General features: G+C 43.2%; 1 protein-coding gene across 1 annotated transcript in view; it reads left to right on the top strand.

The window, feature by feature from the left end:
• Window positions 1-21422, top strand: part of LOC134218462 (arf-GAP with dual PH domain-containing protein 1-like) — a 34506-nt gene that overhangs the window by 9704 nt on the left and 3380 nt on the right. Inside the window, exons 3-4 of the mRNA XM_062697472.1 lie at window positions 14505-14730; window positions 14799-15577. Coding sequence (XP_062553456.1) covers window positions 14505-14730; window positions 14799-15577 — 1005 coding nt within the window. The remainder of the gene's footprint in view (window positions 1-14504; window positions 14731-14798; window positions 15578-21422) is intronic.

Below are 21422 nucleotides of genomic sequence, written 5' to 3'. Positions count from 1 at the left end.
CTAGCGAAACATGGTGTGTATTAGTGGAGAACACTCAACGGCTGCTGCAGGTGTTCATCAACAGATGCCTGCGGTATATAATTCGGGCCTGGTGGCCTCACAACTGGATCTCAAACAACGAGCTTCATCGTCGTTGTCACCAGAGGTCGATAGCAACAGAAATTCGGGATCGAAAGTGGGGCTGGGTCGGCCACACTCTACGTAGGGGCGGAAACGAAATCTGTAAATACGGATTCCACTGGACAACAAATCACAAGCAATCACCACGCAAATAAGGACGAAATCCGCAACGTTAATGGACTCTCTTCGGAACTCGCAATTGTCTTATTCAAATGTTAAGCGAGAATTTTTCTCTCCGAGCTCGGGCAGATGACGGCTTCGAAAAAAAATCCTGTTATCGGTTAAGGTTTATCACTAGCAGAAAAAATAACGATCGGCTGTCCTGTTTTTTTAGGGTGCACCTATACACATAATTTGAAAATAACACGTTATAGGCCTAATCAAAAATAGTTATTCCTAATTAATTTAGTCGAAAATACAGAACATTTTTATACGATTAGTAGCTATTAGTGAATGCTATCGAAGAGATTTTTTTATTTCTTATTTGTAGGCCCTTATGAATAAGCGAGTTATCGTGTCTCGTTATGCTTAAATGCCGAAGGGATGTGACAGACTTATTTGAGAAGATTCTTACTCTCAGTGCTGAACTCTACCTTAAGAAAAATTACTGTAGTAAAGTAAAAAAAAAGGATTCCTACACTGATTTGAGCCGATTTGAGTGCCATGAGCCATGTCTAGTGTGATATACAACTTTTGTTCGTGGTGTTCTTTTCTTACATAAGTTTCGTGGAGTGGAGCCAGTTTTCCACTTTCCATACTAATTCACGGTCAGGTATAGTCTAGTCACTCTAGTGTATCGTAAAATGTCTGCTCCAGACAGTATCGCTTGCTTGTGAATATGGTTTGGGATCGCATCAGGAGCCGGTGCCTTGCCTAGTTTAGGATTTTTTTTAAATACCGATGAGTTAATTGTTAGTCACAACGGGCCGTTAGTAACGGCACAACCTGGATGCATTTATTGGGGGGTGTTCTAACTTGTCAATATCCCCAACTCAGCCGTCTTGGATTTTTGTATGGAATTTATGCTCGTTTGTTTACGTTTTGCACTGAAAATGTATGTTTCCCCCTGCGCTGGTTATTCCCATCTACTGACGAAGTCGGATAACCTGTACATAAAAAAAATCTTGGGCACAACATCGTGGAATCGCACGGTAACCACTCCGACGATCATCAAACGCGTGTGTGCGGCGTCTGCTTGCGGTATGTCTACCGGGTTTTAACCACCGACGTCATCGGAAGACGAAATACTCTCCTAGATGGGAGACCTACCGCAGGTCCAAGACTGTCTTGGATTTATCTGGGATTCCACTGCCGTTGCCAGCAGGGACTTGCTGTCTCACAGTGGTTCAAGTTTTTTTCCTTTTTTTTGTCTTTATTATCGAGACTTTTTCAGCCCAACTCTTCAAGTTCAATTGCACATCTAAGGGCCGGACAGGCTTTTCACCGGTGATGTGCTTGTAGTGTGTGTCATCGAGAGTGATCGAGCACTTCGGTTCAGCCTGACATGTGTGTACTTTATGGCCTTCGGAACCACAATTCGAGCAGATCTTGCTACAGTCTGGTCCTTCTTGAAGTGGTTGGTGGTTGTCAAGTTATGTGGCCGATCGCCAGTTGAGTGAGCAGTGAGAAGTGTGAAAGAGAATGGCAAAGTATGATATGAGAAGGGAAAAATGAGACAATTTTCATTTTCCACTCCTCACTTCACATTAGAATTAAATAAGAAGTTAGTAATGAATGGGAAATGGAAAATAAGAAGTGTAGGGGAAGGTGGGTAGACTTGATCCCCGGGGAGACTTGATCACCCCCGGTTTTATCGAGAACTAAAGTAGTTTTGTTCTAGCGTATTTTTTAGTATAGATCCTCTAGACAAATGACCTTTATGTGGTGAGTTATTTTTTGAATTGACAACCTTATTTATTCTGCAGGGCGGTTTGTATGTTTTGACCTTCCCAAAGATTTTTTTATTGGCCACGCAAAATTTTAATAACTTTTCATAACAATGATCAAATGCTTTCGTTTTTTCACAGCACAAAGCCATAAATGTGCTTAATGATTTGTACTGATGAAAATGTCAACATTCCATCAAAGTTTTAGGATATTTGGATTTGAAGTTATTGTTTCAATATGGGAACATTTGATCCCCTATTAGTCACTCATACAAAAATTCGGCAAAAAAATAAAAAAATATATAAATCTGTTCTCAGGCTTCTAATTTTTTGTAGATTTGACAGATTTGATGAAGGGTTGGCAGGAAAAAATATTTATTGCGTAGATATCATAGAAATTTTAAAATTGCATGTGCTGTCGAATTCAATAACAAAAATCGAAAATTCCGCGTATTTTGAAGGAAAAATATTTAAAAAATTTGAGGGCACCTTTCTAATTTTATCAAAGTAAGTTCTTGGAGAGGGATCAATTTCCCCCGAATATTTCAAAAGTAGATTTTTGACAGCACTCTAAAAAATCGATTGTGTATCAATAACAACAATAATTTAAGGACTGTCATACATCAGTAAAGTCAAATACTATATTTCTAAGAGAGTCTGTGCGGAAATCGCGTATGTTTATTTAATTTTGGCTGTGATACATCGGAAATCAGAAAAGGGGATCAAGTCTACCCAGTCTCCCCTAATGTGGAAGTGAGAAATGAGAAATGAGCGGTCAAGAGTGACGTGTGAGTAGCCAGAAGTGAAAAGTTTTCATAGAAGGCCAGGAATTCCATATTAATCGAATCAACTCGATGAACTGAACAGTTGATTGGTGTATGAAAGACGTCCTTTCGGGCCTTCTATCAAAAAATCGTTTTTAGTTGGAATATAAAGCCTTTTCGATTCCTCTTGGTGTACCGTTCCTCATGAAATGCTTGTTTTAGCAGGAATTCGCCTTCCAATGTTTGTTTACAAAATAAGTTACGCTCAAATCGCAAAGCGGTCCCGAATTAACGCCTGTGTTACGCATACAAAGTTTAATTATAGACACTTCCGAAAAAAGGGTCAAAAACATCACTAGATCACTGCATCGCACATGTTACGCTTGTAGATCGGTGGAATATATCCCAAAGAGTATAAAGAACAACTTTTATTTCTCGAATTATGTTGTTACAGGGACATGTTATTAATAATGGATCAAATACCCTATATCACATGTTTTAGATATGAGTCTTTTAAATAAGTGTAAAATATTGCATGCATAATTGACGTTAATATATTTTTGGCCACATACTTGTTTGAAGCTGCCCCATAGTGCACTGTAAGTTTTTAGATTATGAAACACTCCTCAGAAAAGAAAATTACTACCAATTCTCTTTTTAAACAATAGAAAGCACTCAATTTTTCTTAAATCAGGCCTCCCTTCGGAATTGACGTCTCAACCATTTGAATAGCAAAAATCAGTATACTCAGGATGGCTTCAACCTGGGGTTTCTACAATTTTTGTATCTACTTCATCGAAACGAATTTGTCGTCAGCATGTTCCACAGCCATCGTTAAAGTCGTAATAAATCAAAGTTTATGGGATTGTTGTTCGTCATCGTCGAAAGTTCACCGACATCTAAATATTTTGGAAAAATATGCGTCTTTCCTGTTATTAACATTCTGGCGGGTTCTTTAACCTCGTGTATCGAACCAAGCTTTTTTTATTGGTTGAAAATTAGATTTTTCCGGTTTGTTGTTATAACTCACTTCATTGTAAATACATTTTTTTTTTCAATTTTTGTCTTACCTACGAACAAAAATGGGTTTCATGCAACAAGTTCAATCAAGAGAAATGAAATATAGATTACTGATTATTATTGAAAATGAACTCATGACTCCAAACTACTAATCTCAAAAAATACCATCCATAAATTATGTTATAGGGAATGAATGAGGTTCGCGAGAGCGTTACAGAACATACATTATTGCTACGAATTTTGTACAAAAATGCGCCAAGAAGGAGAGTATACAAACTTCTAACTTCAAGCATTACGTAATCAATGATTGCCGTCGAAGCCGTGTTATCTCTAGTGGTAAATTATGAAACTTAAACAAATTTCACTCGATCTAGTTTGCCGTCTAATCTAACCGGTTTTACCGTCGGTTTTTCAACAACAACAACAACAATGGATCGGCTCCAATATTTGTGCGTCTTCCAATACACACTTATCAATGGTTCTAGAAGCTAGACGCAAAGCAAATCGATGACGTCAATCGAGAAGGGTTCCGACGAAGTACCTACACAAAATCACCCATCCCAATCGTCCCGGTAATTAGCCGTCGGAGAGTTAATTACGCCGAATAATTCATTCGCATGTAGGCAACATTCTAACATCAGGTTTTTTCTCTTCACTTCATAATGTTCATCCGCATAAATCAAACGACGTAGGTCGGCGAACGAATTGCGGCTGCTGCGCAATCACAACAAACATCAGTCAGCGAGAACACATAAAAACTTTAACCAAAATAATTTACAGACACGTGCGATCTTCTGCTGTTATTGTCTGGTTGTGTGGCGCTGGCTGATCGATCGGCACCCTTTCTCGGGCCGGACCACCTCGCGAGCTGACAGAGGTACATATAGTAGTAAATTGGCGAAATGAAAAAGAACGAAAGAATTTGAAACTTTACAAGTCCATTCACCTTTATGACTGGATTCTAAGAAGTACAAGATGCGCTTTCAAAATATGGGATTTTTTTATGTTTTAATTTGAAAACAATTTCAATACTTAATTTACAAAACGACTTATCTGTTTTTGTTAACAAAGATTCAAACATCGAATATGATAGCACTCTCAAGCAAATTGACGAGATAAAAAATGTTAGTTGATGACCTTCAATAGACATGTTCTGTAAGCGTCATGTTTCAGAATTGAAATTAAAAATGACAACAAGTGGCGTCCCTGGAAATATACGTAATATTATGCGAGTATTTACACTTCAAACGTAATTTTTGTTTTCAAAACAACATTTTCTTTTCCTTCTGAAAACAAATCCATCATGATAGATTTATAACTATCAAATAAATGCCCTTAGATCTAACATTTATCAAATTTTCAACTAAAAACGAAATCCGCTTAAATCGTGATATTTGCGTAGTCGTAACAACCCTGTAACTATCCTGTAGCGTAGCGCATAGTTTATCAAAACATGTTTTGCTGTTACTAATTGCCTTCAGGGTCAGTTTCGCAACATTGAACGTTATGCGGCATTCATACATCACCAGCTCACAGCAAGTTTTAAGTGATGAATTTCTATCATTGAAAAAATCATTATAACAAAGAATAAAAAATCAGAGCGAGCTGTTTGCATCCTTCGCCTAGTCCTAAGGCAGATTGGCCGAAGGTCTGCCATCGCTGTATTCCACCAACACGCCGGTAATCTACCGTTTTCCGGTAGGGCTTCTGCATACTGGCATTGCATGCGCGTGACAGAACAGCTATCAGCGCTTCCCCGGTGAGCATTACGGTGTTAGCCTCCAGTCCCAGAGTAGCGGTGAAACTACACGCCTTTCATCCACGAACTTGACAATGATTTCTAGATCTCGGTTGCTGCACACCACAGCTGACCACGTAGCAGATTGCTAAATGATCGCTATGGGTAAAGCCCTCATCGACTCTCCAATTCAGTCCCCTGATCAAGCTAAGTACAGATCGTTAGTTCAATGAACAATTCAACCCAATTCTGATGGAATGTACTGGTTGAGCCGTCATTTAGTCAACGTCTGCCCCGCATTGCACCCGTAACGCGGAGATGAGATCCTAGACCTCCATTACTTTATCCAGCTGTTTGCACCGGAGAGCTACATCGGTGTCCAGGGATCTCACTTCCACGCCCTCATCCAGGACATTTTGGGCCAGCCTTTTGTACCGCTCGCTTGTGCTTCACGCTTCAGCATCAGGATCAGTTCATCTAACATGGCGCATTTGACGCTTCACACTTCTCATCCACTGCCAGTGACAAAAGATTTTCAACACCGCGCATGGAATTAAGAACCTCGGCGTATCTGTCTTTGTCAGACTTTACCAACAAGGCCCCGCTTCAGTTTCATGGTCAGGTGAGGAACATCTATTCTCTCCTTAATTCTGCTGAAAAGTTTCCAGCGATTCTCGGTCCCCTGGAAAACTGTCTCCAATTGGCTAACACCGCTAACTTGGCTAACACGTGTCGACTTATTCAAAAGGACGTATGTGATTTCGTAAACAAAGATTCAAACGTTTATTTTCTCCAATCTAAAAGCACTACCACGCAAACCATCTCCTCATACAGGTAGGAGGAAGTTTAGGCTACCTGCTGGTGATGTTGGTATGCGTGGGAGTGCTATCTGGTTTGACGAATCGACGTATGAATCTTTGTTTACAAAATCACATACGTCTTATTGAATAAGTCGACACTGTTGTTTCATAAGTGGGAAAATACCGTCGGAAGTCTCTAATTTTCATAAAATCGGCAGAAAACGCCATTGTTTACGTTTGCGACTTTCGCCCTTATGAAACAACAATGTCGAAGTATCCGAGATGTGTTCAGTGAGATGGAAAACGGAACAGTTCCCCTACTTATTTCTCACGACTCAGCTTGCATATCTTCATTATCTCGACAGATCGATATCACCGAATGTACCGTAACGGTTCGAATGTCGCTAACAGGGTCCAACGGTTACATCCGCGAGGGACACTCTCTCTGGAATTGTCTTATTAAGCACGGCACAGCAGCCTTTTTCTCCAGCTTTTGGACATCGCAGTGTACACTCATCGCCGATATCCAGACTGTTTCACAGATTGTTCTGTACGGCGAAGGGTCAATGTTGACAGGCGTCTCGCTCTTTCCAAATTCGACCAGCGCTACCACCTTGGAAGTGAAGTTTTGGAGCGCTGCGCGGCCCGCCTTTCTATATTATGCCTGTATTCGGCCTGTTTGATTTTCCACTTTAAAGGCTACCTTACACCTCGGGAAAATTTTCCGCCGGATTTTTGCCCCCGTGTATTTTAAAGGGGGCCGGGATTTTGATTTTCCGTGCCCAAATACCAAAAACATCGCATATGCAAAACTGCATGGGGAAATAATCCGCGGATCAAATTCCCGAGGTGTGAGGCTACCTTAAGGTCCGCTTTACGATGTTTACGAGGGGCCGGAAGTATTTCAATTTTTCCGTTCTCGGTCATTGCTGTAACGCTGTTTCTCGTCGCAATGGAGGAAGTTTTCGCCAATCTGCCAAAAGACGTGCACATACTCGGTTACGCAGACGACATCCTTCTCATCGCCGTCGGCCAGCACCCCAAGTCGCTCCGAAGAAAGATCCAGTCCGCCGTGAGCAAGGTGAGTAAATGGTGCTTTTCGGTCGGCTTCGTAATGTCAGCCAACAAGTGCGTGAGAACGCACATATGCCAAAGCAACCATCGGCCCCCCGGGCAGCCCATCGTGTTGAACGGGTCTACCATCCCCAACAAATCATCCGTCAAACTACTGGGGATCACAGTGGATCGTCACCTGACCTTCGCAGAACACTGCAAAAGGACGAAAGAAGCATGCAAGGTAAGAGGTAACATGATCAAGTTGATCTCCAGAAAGAGAACCCGAAACGACCGAGCTCTGCGCCTCCGTGTGGCAGATGCGGTCATTACAAGCCGCCTGCTGTACGGACTGGAGCTTACGTCGTTGAACCTACCAGAAGTCACCCGCTCCCTAGCCCCCGTGTACAACCGGGCGGTTCGGCTGGTCTCGGGACACCTCCCGTCAACACCTGCGGACATCGCCTGTGCCGAGGCTGGCGTAATACCCTTTCGCTACAAGGTCACCGCAACCCTCAGTTCCAAAACTGTTGGGTACCTGGAAAAAACCAAAGCCACCCGTGACTCCCGCCACCTCCTCGACAGGGCCAACGCCGACTTCCGCAATAAAACCCAACAACAGCTGCCTAAAATCGCCGGTCTCCACCGTCTCGGCCCCAGAAGCTGGGCTTCCGGTCCCCCGAAACTTGATATGACGCTGAAGGCTCAGTTACGAAGAGCACCCAACAGGCAGCAGGCACAATGCCTCTTCAGCCAGCGATTTGAAGACCGCTACCAGGTAAGGTACACCGACGGCTCCAAAGCCATGGGCAAAGTAGGCATAGGCATCGAATCAAGCGACTACCCGACCACCTCTCATCGACTACCGGACATGTGCTCCGTATTTTCGGCGGAAGCTGCGGCTGTCTTCCAGGCAGCGTCCCTGCCGAGTAGCGGTCCGATACTCATCGTCACCGACTCGGCAAGCGTGCTCGCGGCCCTGGCATCTGCAACCAATCGTCACCCCTTCATCCAGGCAACCCAACAGATACTGCACGACGGCATCACCCTGATGTGGGTCCCCGGCCACTCCGGCATCCGGGGGAACGAGAGCGCTGACACCCTAGCGCACATCGGCAGAACGAGCCCCTTCCTCCGTCGTAGCGTCCCAGCTGACGACGCCAAGACATGTATCAAACACCAAACCAACTCGGCATGGGCAAACGACTGGAGGAGGCAGTGGAACGTCTGCCGCATTAGCATTAGCATTGAGCAGTTCGCACAATATCGTAGGTGGTACAAGCCTAGACTGTTGTACAAGGGTAGTATCACTCTCGTCCGTAACCACAGAAAAAGATTTGGGACTAATCTTTATATCTTAGACGAGAGCAGTACATTCTCCAACAGTCGAGATCTGTCCTGGCCACGTCCTTGCGAATGCTGAGGAAAGGGAAGGATAGTTAGTTGTACATGGCAGTGGAACGTCTGCCGCATGGTTAAAAATTCAACGCTTCCTGGTGAAGACCTCCCCAACCGGCGAGAGCAAGTAGTGTTGTCCCGCCTACGCACGGGACACACAAACCTTACCCATAACTTGGGAGCGAAGGAATACCATCGCCGATGCACAACATGCCGCTGCAGGCTAACCATCAGCCACATCCTCAACTCTTGCCCTATATACGAGGAGGCGAGAAGAGCGAACAACATCGACAACCCAAAACACAACGAAGACCCAGCAATGAACACGGAACCCCTTTGGATAAACGGAATACAACACCTTCCACGGAACCCAGATTGACCCTCTGCCAAACCCAACGGACAACGAACAACGGAACATGCACCAAACATATATTTCAACTTTTTCTTTTTCGGCACCTAAATGGGCCACCCCCCTCTAGAATAACAAATTTACGACGGAACCCATCTGGTCCGATCCCAGCACTGGAATAATAAACTAAAATGTAATTACTCCTTTTTCCCAACGAGACGAGCCAGCCTCGGGCTGAAAGTCTCGATAATAAAGACAAAAAAAAATCAGTTAAATTCCCTTGCGAAAGAAGGACTTAACGAAGTGTTTTTTATTAGGGTTTGAGTGATCTGGTCGTCAGCGAGGTTCAGCAGAGATTCTCCTCATTGCATCCCAGATTAAATCTTTCCGCTCCAGTTCAGCACCGTATCATGAACGTTCTCCTCGTTTGAGCGCATATTTGTTCATCAAACCCCCGTGGTGCGGACACGTACAAGAATGGGTTGAATCCATGAATTTAGCATTGACAAAAACAAAAATAAAAAAAAGCATGAGGATTACTATTCCTGGCCACGCCCATCTTCACTGTAACTAGGGAGAGGAAGGAAGCGTTGATGTGGTACTTACTTAACAAGAGGCCACCGACTTAGCGACACCCTCATAAGTACCACGGAGTTGGATAATGAGGAAGGTATTCGTTGGGTCAGGATTTGCCTGTAGCTGGCACTGTAACCGTGGTAGATCTTATCCCGTAACACACCACGTAAAGGTGTCTAGGTCTACCCAGCGTTACGGGTCAATGGGTTGAATCCATGTATTTGCACACAAACCAAATTGCCTTTCTACGTCATGCCAAACATACGTATCATCGAGACCCAACAACCTGCAATCCGAAAACGTAAAAATGGTTATTTGCTCAATCAATAAAATAAAATCTCCAGGCATTTTCGGCAACGGTATTCCTATATAGTAGTCTATACCGATCAGGTGGAACAACGTCCAGGCCCGGCCCTTGACCAACCCGGGTTCTTTCGGCACTGATCTAGATTAACTAGGTTTTAGATTAACCTTCCGGGACTCGCACCGTTGTAAAAAGTACAACGCCTTCGAAAACAGCTCGCTTGTCGTTCACAAGAGGGGTGGGACTACATGAGTAGTCCAGGACCAAGCGAGTCCCGGAAGGTTAACGGGTTTTTGAAAAGGTTTGCACTTGAAATCTATGACAACACAGTATGAACCAAGGACGTTTGGAAGTTGGGGTCTAACTATAGACGTTGTTTACATAAAGGCACGTAAAAATGGAAGCCGGAAGTATTCATCGAGCCGTTATCTGCGGCTCCAAGTTCCAAAGGAGTAGAATAAACAAATATTACACTTCGATATTGATTGAGTGATAGGTCTTGCGATTCACATGCAAATTTAGTTTTGTAAATAAATAATACCGCACACAACAATGATTTTCATGAAATACCTTTCATCGCCTGTGAATCATTTCTGTCTAAGCACCTGTCAAGAATTTCGTAAGCCTTATCGACAGTAAATTACGGGTTCGCTTAACGTATTTTGCCTTTCCAAGGCATGAACTGATTCATATTTGTGAAACGAATAAAAAACTTGAAAATAAATTTGTTTCTGATTTTGTCACATTTTCTATTTTATCACCCAAAAATTCACCAGGGATAAAAATATTTATAATAAATTGAATAATTAAAGCTAGTTTCTAAGCTTTACATAATAAATTTGAAAGAATTTTAATTCTCAATATTGCTGAATATGTTTAATAATGTTAAAAAGGTAAAAAGTTGCACGTAGATGTTCTCATTCAATGTCGCCAATCCGGCCAATTTTCAAGAGGACATTTTTTTTTTCAATTGGAAACAAAGCGATTGGATTCCTCGTCGAACGTAGCTTGTTGTGAGGAAGTTATGTCATCGCCAATAGTTCAACATTAATAGTTCTAAAATATATCCAAAGTCAACCCAGGTTGCTTGAAACTTACCCTCTGCCAATCTTTAACAGATCTAGTCTGAGGTCCCCGGCTGTTGAGCGCAACGGCCAGATTAGTCCATTTCTCATCGTAAGAAGCGAGATTAATCCCCGTTGCTTCGCAATATTTTTGCCCCTTGGCCACTTTTTGGTTTGCCTTCATCCAGTGCACCAAGTGCTCGAATTGCTTCCGATTTGTTATTCGGACACTATAATTAAAAATAATCGCAATTAAAACCATAAATATGACCAAATAAACAAAATACTTACCGCTTTGCCTCCATTTTTACAACTTTGAACTGTTGTCGTCTTCTTCGAAGGTACTGACAAGCGTCGCAGAATGCAAGTTCGCATTGTTTTCTATCGTGCTGAGGTGATAAACCACAAAGAAATCCGCTGCTTGTCACTTTTATTAAAAAGAGGGGATGTCGATGAAGAGAATCCTCTCTTGCGACATTCGCCCTTATTCCAGATAGAGCTTGATCTATGGATGCAGTGTGGGGCAGCCGTTGACTGAATGACGGCTCAACCACCACATTCCATTGGAATAAGGTTAAATCGTTCATTGAATTAACGTTCTGTACTTGGCTTGGTCAGGGGACTGAATAAATCGATGAAGGCTTTACCCATAGCGATCTTTTAGCAATGCGCTAAGTGGTCAGCTGTGTTGTACGACAACCGAGATCAGAGATTGAATCCAAAAGAGAATCAAGAGGTCTCTCACTTATCATCTCTGTATACATATACGATATCAAGCTCTATCTGGAATAAGGGCGAATGTCGCAAGAGAGGATTCTCTTCATCGACTTCCTCTCTTTTTATTAAAAAAAAGTGACAAGCAGTGGATTTCTTTGTGGTTTATCGCCTCAGCACGTTAGAAAACAATGTGAACTTGCATTCTGAGGTGATAAACTGCAAAGAAATCCTTTGCTTGTCACTTTTATTTAAAAGAGGGGAGGTTGACGAAGAGAATTCTCTCTTGCGACATTCGCTTTTTTACCAGATAGAGCTTGATATAGCATACCGCGAGAGACTTTTTTTTACAAGCTGTCATGATAAAGAACTGATTCGGCAGGCCATACCTCATGATAAATTCCTTTAAAAAAAGCTCCAAACGCGGGGAGCACTAGTTCTGATGATGCATTTCAACTTGTTCTACACAGCTGTGCGCAACACAAAATGAGCGAAAACATAACGAAAATCATTCACTTCTGGGGGTTGCCTATCCGATTCTGTTTTTTTTTCGCACTTGTATACAAGTTTGATAACCGTTACCGTGATTGAGAAATCCTAGTCAGGTTCGTGTATGGAAGGCGTCTAGCTTCTATAGCGATGTTTTCACCGCGATTCTGGGACTGGAGGCTAACGCCGTAATACTTACCAGAGAAGCGCTGATAGCACTATCCAACAATAGCCAGTATGCAGAGGAGAGCAAATCATCGGTGTGCAGCGATTGCAGACCTTCGGTCAACCTGCCTTAGGACTAGGCGAAGGATGCAAACAGCTTGCTTTGAGCTGGTGAGGTATAAACACCGCATAACGTTCAATGTTACGAAACTAGCCTTTAAGTAGCAGAAAAAAGTGTTTTGATAAGCGCTGCACGATACCCCCCACATGAACTATGAACTTTGTAGCGGCGCGGATTCAAAGTGCATGGAAGTCTTTTCCATTCAACTCGGTTCAGGGCTACACGTCGCCAACAACGCAGTCTGCGGACGGTCTGCAAATCAAGACAAAATTTTCTAAACGACTTATCTGCTTTGGTAAACAAGGATTCAAACGACGATTTGACGAATCTTATAGCTCTCCCACGCAAACCAACTCCATCAAGAGGTAGCAGAAAGCTTCACCTGCCTATTGGTGCTGTTGGTTTGCGTGGGAGAGCTATCTTCTTCTTCTTTGGCATTACATCCCCACACTGGGACATTGCCGCCTCGCAGCTTAGTGTTCATTAAGCACTTCCACGGTTATTAACTGCGAGGTTTCTAAGCCAGGATACCATTTCTGCATTCGTATATCATGAGGCTAACACGATGAGGGAGAGCTATCAGATTTGTCAAATCGTCGTTTGAATCTTTGTTTACAAAAGCAGATAAGTCGTTTTGAAAATTTTGTCTTGAAATCATCTTCCACCAGATCGATCCACCTTGCACGCTGCGCACCTCGCCTTCTTGTGCCCGACGAATCGCTGTCGAGAACCTTTCTCACCGGATTACTCTCCGACATTCTGGCTACGTGCCCGGCACATCGCAGACGTCCGATTTTCGCGGTTCTCCCAACATCTGATGTAACTCATGGTTCATTCGCATCCTGCATCCTCCACCGTCGATTATAACGTGGTCGATTTGGTTGTCCGTTTCTTGGTTAGGTGATTTCCATGTGGCCTTGTAGATTTTCTTGCGGGGGAAGAAAGTGCTTCGGACTACCATTCCTACAAAGGTATAATAATTCCCTCTTTTTATTACCTCATTGTAATGATGTTTTTATTGACACACACTGTATGTATCAAACTGCGTTCCTGGTAGCAATCTTTGACGAATATCTTCTTCCCTGGTTGGGATGCGTTGTTTTTGTTTTGCTATGCCGTGTGGTACGCTAACCTGTGGGTACATGAACTCTACACATTTACGATTTTTCGGAGGCTTACCAGCACAGCGACCCACCCGTCATTTCGCCTCCACTTGCCAACTCACTCATTCACTCGCTTCTCTGACGCCCAGGCCAATATTGTGCAGAATTGAACTGTGGCGAGCATGTGTAAATAGCTTCCCTCTCTTGGTAAAGGTGTTGCTTTTATCTTGTTGGGTTTGGGTGGCGCCTCGGTCTTTACTTTGTAGGCGGCAGTTGTTTTTATTTCGAAGCGCCTGTTGTAGCTCCTATCTAATTTCAACTTGGCGCTCTATTTATAGAGAGTTCCGCGAATGTAAGAAGAGTAGAGAATTGCATTCGCGCTTGAAACGTTGGTACTTTAGGGTGGCAGGTGACTGTGAATTCAGAATAATGTTATGCTTATTTGGAAGGTTGTAATATCTTTAAAATTAAATCGATACGTTTCGTAGCAAATATTGATTATTAGGAAATTATGTATGAGTAATTTGTATTTTCGCTTTCTTAGGCCTACTCTGGAAAAATTGCGGCAATAATTCATAGTGGATTATTTCATGTCCTGGGTTATGCGAATGAGTTATTGTTGTGTAATAATGGTCGTTAAGTACTATTCTCTCTTTACTGCTACAGTCGGTTTTTTTACTGATTTTCATAAGCTCACTCAAACATTTAAAGTATTCAATGAAAAAATTCAAATATCCTACCGAAGACTAATTAGTCTTTGATACGACTATTCTTTATAATTCATTCATACAAATTTAGCAAGCCTTCTAAATTGTTTATCTTGTTTTCCATTTTTTTCAGATCCAGAATGGGCTTCATACAACATTGGAATCTTCCTGTGCACACGATGTTGTACCGTGCACCGAAGTATGGGTGCCCACTTATCCAAGGTCAAACATCTGAAGTTGGATAAATGGGAGGACAGTCAACTAGAACGGATGATCGAGGTGGGCAATCGAGCCTCGAAGCAAAAGTATGAAATGCGCGTTCCTGCCTGCTACCGACGGCCTCGAGAACACGATCCACAGTAAGTTGTTTATATTTTTATTGAAATTTGATATTTTATTGACACATTTACTTTTTTTTGCTTTGCAGAGTTCTCACAGAGCAATGGATTCGAGCCAAATACGAACGGCTTGAGTTCTGTATGAACGAACGACCTGCCTACACGTCCGGTCACATGGAAGGTTTTTTGATGAAACGCGGCAAAGAGGACAGTCGCTATCAGCTACGTAAATTCATCCTATCGGAGGCGGACGACACGCTTCGCTATTTTGTCAAAGAGAAACGAGAACCAAAGGCAATCCTAAGAATTTCCGAACTAAACGTAGTATTTGCACCTGCCAAGATCGGTAACCCCAATTCACTACAGTTGACTTTCATGAAGGATGGCACTACGCGGCACATCTACGTGTACCACGACGATCCAAAGGAAATCAACAGTTGGTACATGGCGATTCGATGTGCCAAGCTGCACCGGCTACAGATTGCCTATCCGAGCGCTTCCGAAAGCGATCTGGTCGACTATCTAACGCACGATTTCGCCCGGGAGGGCTGGCTCCTCAAGACGGGACCCCGAGCCACCGACAGCTATAAGCGGCGATGGTTCACGCTGGATGATCGGAAGCTGATGTACCACGACGACCCACTGGATGCCAATCCGAAAGGGGAAATTTTCCTGGGCAATCACCTCGACGGGTACAGCATGCGAATAGGGGCGCCCGTCGGTGCAAAGGATCAGGGTTTTAGTTTTACGTTGTTCACACCGGAACGAACGTACAATCTGTCGTCGCACAGCGAGCAGGACCGAGACGAGTGGATGACCGTTATTCAGAAGGTGCTAGAGCGACCGCTCAGCCCGCAGGATAGTTCGAGTAAGTAGTCTAGAATAAAACAAGCTTTTTTCAAAACATGTTTTTTGAAACTTTTTCAAAGATCTTCTACTTCTTCAATGGCTTTACATTCCAAATGGAATTTGATCTTTTTTCTTAATTTAGTATTTTATTAGCATTTTCTAAGTTATTAAATAAAAGCTTTTTCATGCTCGCCAATGGATGAGTACCGTAAATAAATAAAATTAAATTGTAGGAATTTAAAAAATCTTCGGTAAAAACGCTTTTCACTCATGTAGATATTAAATAGGTGACACCAAGTGTTGCAAGTCACCCCGCTGTTGCAAGTTACCCGTTCGACGGTATGTATTGTGCCTTGTAGCAAAATGACAACATTCGCAATTATTTTCTAAGGCTCTCATAGATGTGCAAAATTCATCCGCAGTACAAATAGTACGTGCTATCAAAACATTTACTGCCACAATCCACTAAGTGGTGGTAAAATTAAAAAAAAATAGCAAAGCAGCTTTTCCTCTGGAGGAATGTTTTTCTAAGGCAACAATCTGGCGCTTATTTTTCAGTTTTTCTTTCATTCCTAGATTCCATTCCTCTCCTTATCTCGATAGTCCCTTCAATATATTGATTTAGAGACTCGACGTACTTGGGAAAGTTAGCTTTTCGTGCATTTTAGCATTTAGTTCTTATATCCCGTCGAATGGCTATTCAGCTTCCGATTCGATTGATTGCGACTACTCGGATAGATTCCGACGGTGGAACCATCCTACTCCGGCGGGGAGTTCCACAATGTACGAAGCTCGCCCGACATTGACGTCCGGACTCACCAGGTGACCCGACTAGTGCCGAGGTCCTTCCAAAGATTCCTGGTGGAGATATTTTCTGGTTCGATGGTGCCCAGACGACCGTTGCGTTCGCACGTCACGATTCACTTAACAAGTGCCTGGCGAAGGATCTAGCCAACTCTGAGTAGGCTGACTTTCCATGTCCTTGAGCCACTCGGCTCCCAATTTATCCCAGCGCTTGCTTGCAGATTTCGTCTCCGCTTTTTCTCAATGTGTGGCCGACCCACCCCCATTTACGCTCTCGATATTTTAGTGATATTGGTTTTTGATGGCATCGACATTGGAGCTTAACATTCGAGATCCAGTTGTGCGGCCGCCAAGCCCGAATTATAAAACGTAGACATTGGAACAATCCTACTCCGGCAGGGAGTTCCATGATGTTGAAAGCTCGCCCGACACTGACGTCCGGACTCACCAGGAGACCGGACTAGTGCCGAGGTCGTTCCAAAAATTCCTGGTGGAGATATTTTCCGGTTCGATGGTGCCCAGACGACCCGAAACCGTTGCGTTCGCACGTCACGATTCACTTAACAAGTTCCTGGTCAAGGATCTAGTCAAAACTGAGTAGGCTGATTTTCCATATTTTTGAGCCACTCGGCTCCCAATTTAACCCAGCGCTTGCTTGCAGATTTCGTCTCCGCTTTTTCCTAATGTGTGGCCGACACACCCCCATTTACGCTCTCAAAATTTTGGAGCTCAGCATTCAAGATACAGTTGTGTGGCCACCAAGCCCGAATTATAAAACGTAGACATTGGTTGATACAGTTTCTGCATGACCTTTGCTGATACAAACCAAGTATCACTGGCGTGTAACAACAGATTTCACGTTAGAGTTGAATATTCGAAATTTGATGCTTTGACTAATTGATTGAATCTCCGTATATATAACTTGCACAAATAGCCCTAGCCTTCTTGATCCGTGCTGCTATGTCGACCTTGGTTTCATGGTTTGACGCTAACTGGCTGCCAAGATATTGGAAGTTTGAAAAAAAAAAGACATCCAACGATTTGGTCTTGTTGACTTTGATTGTGAGACCCGTCGTAGAGGAGCATTCGGCCAGGTCGTTCAGCTGAGTCTGCATATTCGAGCGCTAGTAGAGCAGTATCATCAGCCAAATCGAAGTCGTTTAGATTCATTCATTTATTTAGTTTACATCTAAACAGATAACACTGAATCAACAATTTAACGCCACAATACACGGTTCGAGGCCGCATCTCTCCATCCTCGGATACGCCCCACGCTCGCCAAGTCGTTTTGCACCTGGTCTGCCCATCTCGCTCGCTGCGCTCCACGCCGTCTCGTACCTGCCGGATCGGAAGCGAATACCATCTTTGCAGGGTTGCTGTCCGGCATTCTTGCAACATGTCCTGCCCATCGTACCCTTCCGGCTTTAGCTACCTTCTGGATACTGGGTTCGCCGTAGAGTTGGGCGAGCTCATGGTTCATTCTTCGCCGCCACACACCGTCTTCTTGCACACCGCCAATCGTCTCTCGAATATTCCGAGTGCTTGCAAGTCCTCCTCGAGCATTGTCCATGTTTCATATCCGTAGAGGACAACCGGTCTTATAAGCGTCTTGTACATGACACATTTGGTGCGGTGGCGAATCTTTTTCGACCGCAGTTTCTTCTGGAGCCCGTAGTAGGCCCGACTTCCACAGATAATGCGCCTTCGTATTTCACGACTAACGTTGTTGTCAGCCGTTAGCAAGGATCCGAGGTAGACGAATTCCTCGACCACCTCGAAGGTATCCCCGTCTATCGTAACACTGCTTCCCAGGCGGGCCCAGTCGCGCTCGGTTCCGCCCACAAGCATGTACTTTGTCTTTGACGCATTCACCACCAGTCCAACTTTTGTTGCTTCACGTTTCAGGCGGGTGTACAGTTCTGCCACCTTTGCAAATGTTCGGCCGACAATGTCCATGTCATCCGCGAAGTAAATAAATTGACTGGATCTGTTGAAAATCGTACCCCGGCTGTTACACCCGGCTCTCCCCATGACACCTTCTAGCGCAATGTTGAACAACAGGCACGAAAGTCCATCACCTTGTCTTAGTCCCCGGCGCGATTCGATCGTTTAGATAATCCATAGTAATATAGGCTGCCAGATCAGCCCACGGTCAATCGCACCCACCATGATCTCTAGCGGCTACCCGCATGGGGTCAAACAATTCGTACTGCGCTTCGATGAAGCTGGCCTGCTGTCGTCGGAGAGTCGTGTCTATTTTCTCCTGTATCCGATTTTGGTTCTGCACAGTACTGTGAAAACAATGTACAGTGACATGATGCCCCGCTAATTGTTGCACACAGTCATATCCCCTTTTTTGGGACCATCCCTGTTTTCCAGATATTGCAGAATAAATGATGCAACATTTGCTCAGATACCATGGGGTCAGTTTTAAGCATCTCTGCTGAAATGCAGTACCACCCCGGGAGTTGGATCTCATGCTTCGAGTGACTGCTTCAACCTAGTGCAATGATGGAGCTTCGGAGTTGACGCGGGAAAGGCGTCGCACGCTTGGCAGCTCATGTCGAGATGTTGATGGTTAGTCCGGCGTCGAAACTTGAAGAAGTTGTTCGAAGTGCCCGAACCAATGTTACCTACTGATCATTTAGGTCGGTGAGTAACTGACATGTCGCGTCTTTCATCAGCATCCTCGGATTCATCTTTGCTCCACTCAGACGTCGTGAGATACCGTAAAGGAGGCGAATATCGCCAGTTGTTACAGCTTTCTACTCTTCGTCGGCCAGGGAATCCACCCATGTTCGCTTTTCCCGTCTGCAGCAGCTTGTCCCGTCCTTCTCTAGAACCGAATGACGTTGAAGGGACTCATACTTGGCTGCTCTGGTTCTTGCCCGTTCTATCGCGGCATTTGCTTCTCTATGCTCCTCAATCTTCCGCCAGATTGCATCTGTAATCCACTCTTTCCGCTGAATGCGCAGCTCATCCAGGTTGTCCATCGCGAGAGACCTACGTGACTTTGTGCACTGGTCGATGGGGAGAGAGTGATCCTCCAATCACCATGTCGCTATGGCCACAGACTTCTGTAAACAGCTCACCATTTTCACTCATTTATCCAAGACCATGACGTCCCATGACACGCACATATTCCGCTAAGCAGGAAACCAATTCCTCGGTGCCGAGGAGCGTTGTTCCCTCAAATACCGGATTATAACAATGTCCCGACCGACGGTAGTTTGTGTTCTAAAAATTTTGGCCAACGGACTTTACTCAGTCAAAGGATTCCGAGTTTCATGCGCCGTGCCTTGATGGCGAGCTGTGTCAGCTTATCTTGCTGAACTAACGTTACAACGAGTTGGATCTAATCGCTACAAATCGGGATTTTGATCCTCAAACATGATGAATGAAAAACAGCGCAAGCGTTATATTTATTTCCGAGGGTGTGGGTTGATTTTTTATTCTATATTTGTGTAAATTTTGAATACTAGGTCCAGTCTTCCACTATCAATAAATTGATCTGTATTGATCCTAATGTTTTTGTGTTATGTTTTGTTATTATGCACAAAAAAACGAGCAAGGGTAATGTTTTTAACATAACCGCGAGTAGACGTTGGACATGTATAAACGTAACGTATTTACATTTAACTTCAAACTTTTGGATCTATGGAGTTTGATTATAGGTATTTATATTGGAAACGACAACTTCTATGTTGTGTAGAATTATTATGAAATTGTTTATTCAAAACTTCTAGAAATAATAATTGAATACATAATTAGAATTGCTTTGTTTCTAACTATAAAGCCCTTATTTACTCAAGCAAATGTAGGGCATTTATAGATTTCTTATTGTTGATAATACTTGAAATTAAAAAAAAAAAATTATAAAATTTTTAGACTTGGGCAAAATGTGCTATTTTAGGGGAACTGTCCCGTTTTCCAAACAAAGAAATACAGCACCAATTTCGTTGCTTCTTTTTGCTAACATGCGTGCTTACTACTGAAAAAATCACTCCAAACGCCGAGTCTACTTCAAGTTTAAATATTCTTCTGGAAATTATTTTTTGCGGACTTTTTTAAGACATTTACATGTAATACAGCGAAATTTTCTAATTTAAAATAGATATTAACACTATTGCTGATTGTAAGTAATTATTTTAATCAGAGACGAGCCAGCCTCGGGCTGAAAGTCTCCCTATTAGAGACATAAAAAAAATATTTTAATCAAATTTTTATTTTCATCAGTGTAGTTGAGTTTGTAGTTTTCGTGGATGAGCAGACCAAATCTCTCTTAGTTAATTCTTCTTCATCTACCACCGCTGCCATCGCTGCCTCATCGGCCTCTAGCCGTGAACTCCGAGCGCTGCGATGGGCGACATTGCAACCGACACCACTGCATCCGACCTTCATCAAGCACAGAATGACAAAAAAATGTGCCCACTTCTTTCATGCATATTCGCAGACCCACCGGCAGTTCTACCGCTGGCGACTGCATGCTGTGCAGGTAAACACAGCGAACGAATGAACGAAACAAAAATTTCGCGAGCAAAAAGCACGTCAGTACGCGCTGCTGTCACAAATTGTAATGACTCGCACACGGCAGGCACTGCTTCTTTTATACACAAAGAAAATCTTGCGGTAGACCGAAGGCCCGTGACATACCGCATTCTGATGTCCGTGTTAGGAATGCACGGGATTGGTTATATATGAAATTTTTGCCGGCTTTGGCAAGAATTGACATTTTCAATAGCTTATCGTTAATAATCTTAAGTTTCAATGGAATAGGCAAAGTGCTGGACAGTGTCCGAGTCGATTGATATATAAATTTTAAAAATCCATCCAAAGATAAAGGCGCTAGTAACGTTCAAAATCTTCCCTTCCAGCGTAACGCTCTCGATTTCCAAAAATCTAAATGACACCCAGTATAGTAAAGAAAGACGTAAGTCCTACGTCAAAAAAGCAAAATTGCCAAAAGTTTCAAAATCCATCATTTTAAAATATTATATTAATTAGCAAGATAAAACCAACGTTATGTAAAACAATTTTAACGCTATATGTTCTTCTCTTCT

Source organism: Armigeres subalbatus, chromosome 2 (genome assembly GCF_024139115.2).
Source record: "Armigeres subalbatus isolate Guangzhou_Male chromosome 2, GZ_Asu_2, whole genome shotgun sequence".
Lineage (NCBI taxonomy): Eukaryota > Metazoa > Arthropoda > Insecta > Diptera > Culicidae > Armigeres > Armigeres subalbatus.
The sequence above is the reverse complement of the archived record's forward strand: the minus strand, read 5'-3'. Positions and strand labels throughout refer to the sequence as shown.